The sequence below is a fragment of the Trichoderma reesei genome, assembly GCF_000167675.1.
Source record: "Trichoderma reesei QM6a unplaced genomic scaffold TRIREscaffold_44, whole genome shotgun sequence".
Taxonomy (NCBI): domain Eukaryota; kingdom Fungi; phylum Ascomycota; class Sordariomycetes; order Hypocreales; family Hypocreaceae; genus Trichoderma; species Trichoderma reesei.
In genome coordinates this window covers 50230-60415 of record NW_006711191.1, presented here as the reverse complement: position 1 = coordinate 60415, position 10186 = coordinate 50230, and the positions used below count along the sequence as shown (strand labels likewise).

At 57.6% G+C, this 10186-nt stretch overlaps 2 protein-coding genes across 2 annotated transcripts; one reads left to right on the top strand and one right to left on the bottom strand.

The window, feature by feature from the left end:
* Positions 1 to 2715: 2715 nt before the first annotated feature.
* On the top strand, positions 2716 to 4803 carry TRIREDRAFT_6067 (uncharacterized protein; the record flags this gene model as incomplete). The annotated part of the gene is made up of 3 exons (XM_006969818.1): positions 2716 to 3551; positions 3609 to 4310; positions 4407 to 4803. 3 exons carry the CDS (start codon positions 2716 to 2718, stop codon positions 4801 to 4803), a joined length of 1935 nt encoding a protein of 644 aa, XP_006969880.1.
* A 1455-nt stretch (positions 4804 to 6258) lies between these two features.
* TRIREDRAFT_112556 (uncharacterized protein) lies at positions 6259 to 7482 on the bottom strand (the record flags this gene model as incomplete). Its single annotated transcript, XM_006969827.1, has 2 exons — positions 6259 to 7215; positions 7282 to 7482. 2 exons carry the CDS (start codon positions 7480 to 7482, stop codon positions 6259 to 6261), a joined length of 1158 nt encoding a protein of 385 aa, XP_006969889.1.
* Between the last annotated feature and the right edge of the window lie 2704 nt (positions 7483 to 10186).

Below are 10186 nucleotides of genomic sequence, written 5' to 3'. Positions count from 1 at the left end.
GGGCCGCCATGAATCTCTAGAGCGGTGCTAAACTTCTCTAGCAGTTCGAGTTTTCGTGACGATCAAGATGGGTTCCGGTAGTGTCATGAGGGGTACAGTAGTAGGTCATGAAATGGCTAAATCGCTTGTCCGTCATCGGCCGCAAATAACGTCGCTGGCACTAGCCGAGGCGTTTCGAGGCCTCAACTTTGACATCGTGAGTACAATGTGCGAAGTACCAACTTCGCAAGACACCAAGGTCGTATTATACGGTATCAGAAAATGGGACAAGAGTGTTTGCTTCACGTAATTGCCGTCGGCAAAGAGGTTTTCCGGCAAAAAGGAAGCAACAAAGAAAAGAAAAGAAAGAATGTCGGTGAAGTTGCATCCAAAAAGGAGCCCAGGTTCGGAAGAGGCACGCCCACGGTGCAGCACCAGGAAGTCGGAAAGTATCCGTGAGCCCTAGCGCTTGGAGACGGAGCCCGCACAAGGGGGGGTTGGCGAGATTTCGAAGCGTTCTGGAAGCCCAAGACGACGAGGATGCAGACGAGGATGCGACGAGGATGGATGACGAGTACGAAGCACGCATCCTGGGTGCATTGGCAGCGCAAGTGCAGGATTCTTGCTCAGATATGCCGGATGCGGCGTTAATATCGACGTGTTATCGTGAGTTCTGAGCCTCAGCTGATGCTTATGTTCGTATCGTGTTTACACGTACCTAGGGACGGGAGTCAATGACAGCGGAATTACAGCCATTCCAACCAAGACAGTCCATGATGCCGAGAAACATCAACGGCCATGTCAGCACACGTCCGGCATTACCTAACGACATGAACAAGGCATCCCAAACAGGAAGATCAAGAGAAAAGGAGCAGGAAAAAAAAGAGAAAAGAAAAAAACGTGGTAACCCGCCGGTAGCCACCTCATGCGGGGGATGCGAGGCGAGTGAATGTGAATTGAATGGCTGGATGAATCCAATCGGAGCCGACTCTCATGACCAGCAGCTGCAGGCCGACGAGGACGACGATTGGTCGGCAACGTGCATCGTGGGTTCGAGCCGGTGAGGGCGAAGAGAGGAGAGAGGAGGAGGAGGAGGAGAGAGAGGGGCAATTTTTGGGGCAGATTTTCGCTCTTCTTGCTTGCTTTGCTGCTTGCTGATCAGAAGGGTCCAGGTCCAGGTCCAGGTCCAGGTACAGGCACCGTGCCGAGGCCCTGTCGGCGAACTGTGGGCATGTCCGGCATGCACATCCCTTGCGAGTTGCCAGAGACGTCCGGCTGCTACGGGGGGCGTTGCTGAGTGGCATGCAGCACGTGTGCATTCAGAGTTTTCTCGCTGCAGTTGCTCTAATAAAGTTTGTCACCTTGGGTTTCTGTGACAAAGAGCATTGCGATTGGGATTGCGACACTGGGTTTCTTGATTGCGACTGTGGGTGCTGCGATATTAATTGCTGCCCGCTGCACATGCAAGTACCTGTCACTGGTGATGGCCGGGAATGGATACCTAGAGCTGGGCTCGAATAGCGGGCAGCTCCAGCACCTCAGGGGCCCTAAACTGCCGATGCTAACCCCCCGGGTCCCCTCGTGCCCCTAATGGTCCCCTACAGAAACGCCCCCAGAGGGCACCCGCCCCCCCTAGAAGTGCTGGCCGTCACCTGAGACCGTGCGGAGCAGCCGGCATCAGCCAACGGGGTACTGTGCGGGCACTTTGGCCACGCAAGGGTCCGGCCAGGCCAGTCATCGCCAACGCTGATTGACTTATCGTGAGAAAACGACGGGACTGACTGACGGACTGAGTGCGCTGCGGTGCCGGCAGCACCAGCTCAGCACCAGCACCAGCATCTCCGGCTACAAGCATCCATCAGCACCACCTTGAGCGCTTCCGCCATTCCCGCATCGCCTCTGCGCTCAACTGCGACTGCGACCTGCTCGCCCTCATCAAGCTGCTGCTGCTGCTGCTGCTGCTGCTTGCTCGCTCACTAGGTTGTCCAGAACCCGGCATCATCCAGCCAGCCAGGACCCAAAGCAAGGAACAGACAGCCCGACCGAACTGCTCGGGGGATCCTCCAGCACGCAAAAAGCCCTGGGGCGCGGCTCGCTGCATCTGCATCTGCATCCGCCGTCCGCCGTCGTCCAATCCCTGCCCAATCCAGCCGTCTAGAATCCGAACCGTCGTCCAACCCCGTCCACCATCCACCATCCACCAGCCATACATAAGCCCACAAGCCGAGAGACTGAGAGGGAGGCGACTCGCAGCAGACGAGCGCGATAGCTGCACCGTCCAGCCCCGCCGGCACCAGCCCAGAAGCCCATACGGGTGCGTGCCCGCCTTGCCTTGTGCGTTGCTCGTACATACGGCGACACCCCATCCCGCATATCACATACCGCATACGAGGCACCGAGACGACACACTCGCGCCACCTCGTGTGCCCAGCTATCTATCTATCTATACCTTACCGCCTCGACCGATACCATCGTCGTCCTGCAGCCGCATGTTGTCCTGCTCCCACCGGCTTGTCCCTTCACCCTTCAGGACCTTCCAGCAAGGCTCCCACAGCCGGATTTCCCAACCCTCAAGCCCTGGGACGCAGGCGACATCACCTTGAGATACCCGTTGAGCCGTTATTCTCTCTCACACTTCTTCACTTCCAATTACCTCCTACTCCCTGCGGGTAGAGAATTGCCACCCGCATTTCTCAAGCACCATACACGAAGCACTACACCTACAACACAACAGCCATGGCAGATACGGAGCCGCCACGACGGCGCTTCGTGCCCGTTCCGATCGAGACGACGTTCCAATCCTACCGCAAGAATGTCTACGATTATACGTCGCACCAGAGGATAGGGCCCAATCCTGAGCTGACCCCGGAGCCCTCGCCTCGATCTCCTGAGGCGCAATTCCCGCCTGAGATGCACAACCGCGAGACGTCGCAAGAGAGGCGCCGCTTTGCCCCCCAGCTCATCGAGACGTCCAGACGGGTCAGGAGAGTGGGCGACCCCGGGCCGGCCACTCGACCCACGGACAAGACCGACATTACCCCCTACACAAACCACATCTACTCGGCCAAGCCAAAGGCGACTCGTCGGCAGCTGGGGCCGGCCGGCGACGACGAGCCGCAGCGCAGTGTGGCACGCCCATTCCCGCCCACACGGCGCGAGACGGAGGAGGAGGGCGTCCAGGAGTACCTCTTGGACCTGGCGGCTAAACAAGTCGCACGGCAGATCGAAGAGGTTGCCCTCGCCGCGTTCCCCAACAGCCGCCCCCGCGAGGGTGGTGTGGCTCACTTCTACTTCCGCGAGAGCTCGTCTGACAGCGGCAGCTCGCCCGCGGCTAGCCCCCGGGACGAAGAGGCCGGCCAGTACCGGTTCCGGCGCAAGTCGTCCAACCTGGGGCTGAACTGGTGGCATAAGCACATGCAGGAGCATGCGGCGCGTCTGGAGCAGGACCGAGGGGACGGCATGGACGTGGACAACGAGGAGGCAGTGGTGATGGAGGAGGATCTCGATGCTGCTGCTGCTGCTGCTGCTGCCGTCGCTGCCTCTGCCGCTGGTGGTGGTGCTGCCTCTGCCGCGTCCGCTGCCTCCCCGCTGGCCATTGCCGGTCCCGGTCCCGGTGCCGCTGCCGACAGCCCTCTTATCCGATCCGACTCTGATCTGGACAAGATGGAGCTGCCGTCCCCTCCCGATCTGCTGTGGACCACGACCAAGCCCATGCTGGCTACCGATTCTCGCCGGTCCTCGGTCGCTGAGCTGCAGCTGGCGCTGGCAGAGGCCAATCGCGCCGCAGCCCAGGCACAAGCCAAGCTCGTCGCTCCCTCTGCCCAGACGGATCCCTCAGCCCAGCCGGCTGAGCCCCACCCTCCCGGCCGCCAGGAACCTGGGCCCTTTGGCAGGCCGTTTGGAGGCTTCCGCCATGTGCCTGATGCCGACCCCAAGCTGCTTAAGTTGCGCCAGGGCCCGTCTCCCCCCATGCTGGGTAAGGACCTCGTCTTTCGGCGGTGCCCGTCGCCCAAGTTCACCACGCTCGAGCCCGAGGACCCCTTTGAAGCACACATGATTGAGGACCGCGGGCGCGACGTGCCGGGTCAGGCCGGGCTCTGGAGGGGGTACTGCTGCAGGTCGGAATCAACCGGAGGATGCATCGTGCCCCCGGACCTGCACAACCCCAAGCTGATCCAGACGCCCACCGACCCCAGCTTCCCGGACAAGCACTGCTCGTGTGACGCCGTCGACTCCAGCGTCATCAGCGAGGAGCCCGCGTCCATCTTTTCCTCGTCCGACTCTGCGTCGTCGGGCCTGACGACGAGCACCGGCGGGCTCTGGGGCTCTTCGTCTCACCAGCCGCAGCCGCATCACCAGCACCAGCACCATCAGCACCAGGATGGTGCCGAGAAGCACAAGGGCGCCGACGTCGACATGGGCAGCAGCGACCTCAACGGCCTCGGCGAGCGGCTGCAGCGGGAAAAGGCCCAGGCCGAGCGCGACGAGAAGATCCTGCAAGAGTTTGGCGAGGATTTTGTCACCCAGGTGTACAACTACCTGTCGCTGGGCTACCCGGCCATGGCGCGCGGCTTCGACGAGGAGCTGTCGCGCATCAGCCACATTGGCATCGACGAGCTGCGCAGGGACGACGAGAAGCAGATGGCCAAGGGCCACATGGTCGAGATGAAGCTCGACGTGCACGCGCCCGAGGAGGAGAGGTGTCCGCGATGGGCGGCGCTGCGAGCCTACATTACCGAGTGGGCGAGGCAGCACCCTGATCTGGACAATCTCGACCCGTTGGCCTGGGGCGTGCGCGAGAGGAGAGGCAGCTGGGCCATCTGAGCCTGCGTTGTCCTTGTCGTCGACCATTTCCCCCCCCTGCGCTGTCGTCGTGGCTCCAAATGCCGCAACATTTCCCCTTTCATTATCATCTCTCACACTGCCAACACCTATCTTTTACGCACTGCTTTCGATTTGAGATGCTTCTGCGAGATTTCCATTATTCAAGACGAGCGAGCAAAATATTATGAACCCTTGGTGTTTGTTTGTTTGTTTTTGACACATTATTACACTGCACGAGACAGCAGCCGCCTGTTCTGCAACCAGGCTCACATCCGCACTATACGATTTTAATGGCTCATTTCCCACGTTTTTACGGCCATAGACACACTGCCCTTTTCAGCCTTTTCTGTTTCCGCCTCGTCATCATTGCTTTTGTTTGTCGGGAATATGGCCTTGGCTCGCTACGTCTACATTCATTATTGTTATCCTTTCTGTTGTTTCCCAATGCATGGCGATATGGGTCGAATTGGCGTCAACTAGGCATGTGTTTTCTTTTTTCTTTTCCCTCACGTTTTGCGAAACAAACCAAAAAAGCGCTTGTCCCCCCCCCCTCAAAAGGAAGAGAAGGATATCGGGGTTTCCTTGTTTTTCTCCCTTCCCTCGCCTTTTGTTGACTTTTTTTTTTCTTTGTGCTTTTGGTATTTCCATTATTCTTGATATTTTGTTTCCTTTATTAGTTATACATGGCGAAAGTTGGGCAAGCGAGCGAGCGAGCGAGCGAATTGAATGCGACGAGTTGAGAGCTATGATAGAGCTTTTGGATGGCCTCTTTGTTTCCTTTTTGAGACTTGTGTGATGGTTTGCCTGTGACTTGTGAGCCTTTCCTTTGGCCTTTAGCATACCTACCTTATCAAGCAGGGTATTTTTTAATATCGTATAAACACTGTATATCAGTGAGAGGTTGATATGTTGTCTTTGAGGTGATTACGAGTTGTCTCTGTGTATGCATAGTGGTAAACGTAGGAGTTGGAAAGATTTTGAAACACCATCTCTGCTTCACTTTCGTTCTCCAATGGTGCAGCTTTACGGCCATCAATATTCATACACAGGTCATGAGAGATCCTTTATAAAATTGACGTTTCCTGATTTTCCAACCTCCCACTTTGCCTTTTAACAGACAGATTTCAATGTGGTTCTCTCTCACAGTATGACGGACAAACAGGCCAATTCCGCATCAAGACCAGAGAAGGAAGAAATGGATGGAAACAAAGTTGTAATATCCACTTCTACATGAAACTCTGAACAAGAAAAAAAAAAAAACATGAAACTAAGATACCAAACGCCCTGAGAACGAGGGACCTCGGAATGCCGGAAATGCTATGCCCCCCCGTATCTTCCTCGCGTCTTCTTGTTGTGCCTCGCGCAAAAACTTTTTTGTACCTCATTCATACATACACAACACATACAATGTCCACTCAACCTCTCTTCTCTCACTATTCGTCTTCATGTCCAGCCTCACTTCTTCTTTGCAGATGTCTTGGACACCTTCTGCATCTTGGTCGGCGGCGCAACCTCGACATCGCTCTCCTCGTCCTCGCCCATTGACTCGTCCACGTCGTCAAAGTCGACCTCGTCCTCGTCCAGCTGGTCATCCTCCGCATCGCTCTCCTCTTCGTCCTGCTCGGAGCCCTCCTCCTCGTCCTCCGAGTCGCCAATGAAGCCGTTGAGCACGCGGTCGTCGTCGTCCTCATCGTCATCGGCGTCGGCGCCGGCCTCGCCGCGCCTCCGCGAGCGCACTCCGTTGGCAAGGTTCTTCTGCTCGGCGTCGCGCTCCTCGCCCTCGACGTAGATGACGTCCTCGTCGTCGGCGTCGTCGTCGTCGCCCTCGCCGAGCAGGCCGGCGCTCCTCTGCATCCTACGGCGGAGCTCCATCTGGCCCTCGAGAAGGTCGAGCTTGCCCTTGAGGGCGAGCAGGCTGTTGAGCCCCTTTGCCCTCTCGGCGAGCACCTTTTGCAGGCTGTTGAGGTCGTGCAGCAGCTTGGGCTGGGCGGCCAGCGCGCCGCCGTGGGCCACCAGCGTCCACTGCACCCAGGTCATGAGGGTGCCGGCGCGGCCGGGCCGTCGGTGCAGGCGGGCGGCGACCTTGTTGAGCAGGATGCCGGCCAGGGAGCTGTCGATGCGCTCGATTGTGTTGCGGATGGTGTGGATGTCGGTCGTGTGCAGGCAGGACTCGAGCAGGTCTGTGTCGTCGGTCTTGAGGGCTTGGGTGAGGACGGTGGTGAGGGACTGGTGCGAGGGAGGCGCAATGGCGCTGCGCGACGCCTGGGCGGCGGCGTTGCTGTCTGTCGACGACTGCTGCAGAATGGCGGCGACGTCGATGGCCTCGCTGCCGCGCAGCAGCTCGCCAAACGAGGGCGACGTCTCCTCCTCGTCGTCGTCGTCTGCGTCGGCGGCGGCCTTGGTGGACGGCTTCTGCTGGCCATTGGCCACGGGCTTCTGCTCAGGGTTCTGCTCAGCCTCGTCGGCCGCGCCATTCACGTCCTCGACGTCGGACATGTCCTCGTCGCTGTCCGGGTCGGACGAGATCTCTATCGTCTCGGCCTGCGAGCTGCGCAGAGCATCGGTGTTGGAGACGGTTGTTCTGGACTCATCGATTGTGCTCCGGGCTGCCCTCCTCGCATCCGGCTTGACGACCGGCGTGGCCAGCTTGGCCGGGGTTCTTCTCTTGGGGGTCGACATTGGGGATGGAAGAGGGGAGAGGACGGAGGAGAGGAAGTTGAAGACGTTAATCGTGGTGGGAGTGGGAAGGCAACTTCCTCGGGGGGGTCGAGGACGTTGCTTCTGCCTTTGTTCGCTTTTGTGTGATTCGTTTGTGTGCGGCAATCAGAATGAAAGACGGATGAAGAATAAGGCGTCTGGTGCAGAATGCCAAATGTCGTCAAATCTTCTTCACTTTTTTTTTTTGTCACCGAGAAGATGGAAAATTTCACGAGCTTCACTGTTGACAATCTGCCTGTTGAACTTTTTTTTTTTTTTTTTTTTGACTGGCCGAGTCGCTGATAGAGGCTCCACAACTTGCAATCGCTCAGCGATAACGATAAGAGATGACATAAGCACGATTGTGCGTCGTCTGCAGCAGACCACGTGATCTGTTAGTCTGCAAGCACCTCTGTTCGCTCACGTGCTTCGGAGCAACTCGGCACTGAGCTCCGAGCAGTTTGGATGATCAGCCAATTCAGCCTGTCTTACCAGTGCTGACGACGGTCTTAGCGCGATTGCTGAGTCAACCAGACCAATCGCCGCAAATGGCCCGCCCTCAGCTGCCCATTGGCTACCCAGCGCCGGGGTACCTTTTCGTCGAGGCTTCACTTCACAAGCCCCCGTTTGCTCTGAAAACGTGCAGCTCGCAAGTTCCTTAGCCTCCGGGCTCGTGGTGGCGCCACAGCCATTGCCAACTGCGCCACAGGGTCACCCCATCCTTGTGCTTGTTCCCACTTCTGGCGTTGAGCTCTCGCTGTGGAAAAGTGCGGTTAATCGCATAATAGCACGACCAAAGCCCCCCCAATTGCAGCATGCGCCCCGCGAAAATTATTTTCTGGCGCGTCAGTTCTGGTGCATTGGTTTGCTTTGTTATCGGCGACGCGTGGATCGCAATGTCATCAACTTGGCAGAGGCAACCATCCATCCATCCATCCATCCATCCATCATCATCATCACCATCCACCTCTATCCGTCGTGACCGTACGGACTATTGTTATCACACATACAGACAAGCATAATCTCAAGCGGCACAGTCAATTCGTGCAAGCACATGCCCTTTTCCCTGACTCTACATATTTCTTCGCTGATGCTTCGGACTTGTTTGTGTTGGTGACATACGCGTTTCTGGTCACTTTGGGCTGGCGTGAGCAGCGCATTGCATTCTCACACGGCATTGCTGCGCTTGTACTGCATCTGGCCCTTTTCCAACAAGAAAGCACAAAGCAGATGCATCACGTCAAAGCAACCCACCAACCTCCTTGAACATCTCTGTCCATCCCCACGACACTGTAAAACCTCCAGACTGATGCTCCAGGTGATCCGCGTTCTACGGACCCAGACCCAGCATCCAGGCCACGATGCCCCAAGCTGAGCCTAACCCCATTCCCAAGCTTTCCCCCCTCTGTATCCCAACAGCATGCAGGCATCCGCCACGGAACCCAACATGCCCATCCCACTGACCGAAACTTGGACGCTGCCCAGCCACCTCACCAGAGGCTACGGCAAGGGGATGGGAGGATGGGCAAAATCGCGGTCAGTGCGATGCATGCATCAATCAGCATGATAATACTATTACTAGTAGTAGCACCAGCAGCATCACCACCACCACCACCATCAAGCCCCAGCCTCGTCCCCCGTCCCGCTCGCCATGGTCATACTCGTATGTACATACTATACGTACCTACGATACTTGCACAGGCACTACCTAGCAGCCTCACCATAACAAACGGACGGCAACGCCTCCAGCCTCCCTCTCGTCTGTCTTCCCGTCTCGCCTGCAATTTTTTTTCTTTACCCTGCTGTCCGTGACACCGCATTGTGGCCCTAGCAAAAGAACAGCAAGCCCGGGTGGCGCATCAGCCCGGCGCCGGCCAATCAGCGCCCCCGCCGGCTCCAGCCACCAGCCACAGCTCCCTTTAGAGCGGCAACCCCGGCTGCGGCATAACCCGCCTAACCTCACATCGCGCCCGTCGCGCCGCCGCCCGTCGTCACTCATAAATACCACCGCGCCTCCAGCCGGCGAAATCTCACTGACGTGCACGCGCTTTTCCTCGCAAAAAAAGGGCCTCCCCTCCCCCTCCCCTCCGTCCCTTATCTTTTGTCCGGCTTCCGAAGCAAACCCGCCGCCAGAGGCAAGGCCCAACCGGACTAGCGAACGAATTGCCAAAAACGGCCGCAACAAGGCAAGAGAAAAGGCTCCAAGGGAAATAAATTCCCAGAAAATATTCCCCTTTGGAGAATACCTAAAAAAATATAAGGCACCGCCAGCCAACCACAGCCCGCGCATCCGCCCTCAGCCGACCTTTACCCGCCGGCTGGTACTTTGTTGACTATTCCGACCAACCATCGCGCATTCGCATTCTCTCTTCTCCAAAAATATTCCTGTTGTTTTATTTTGGCGGGAAGCTCTTCCTTGCATCGTGACGACAGCCATTCCGCCCGGTTTCGTCACTAGCCGCATCCTGCCCTGGTCAACCGCCGCGCATCGCAATCGCAATCACAATCGCATCGCATCGCATCGCCGTCGAGTCTCGAGCCTCGTGTGTCCGGTCGCATCGAGTCCGTCGCAAGGCTGCACGGAATTGCGCTTCAGCCTCTCACCTTTTCGTCACAATCCCGTCACCTGCAGGAAGTCGCCGGCCGTGCACTGAAGCTTCCCATTGTCGCGCGCCGCCAGTGCACC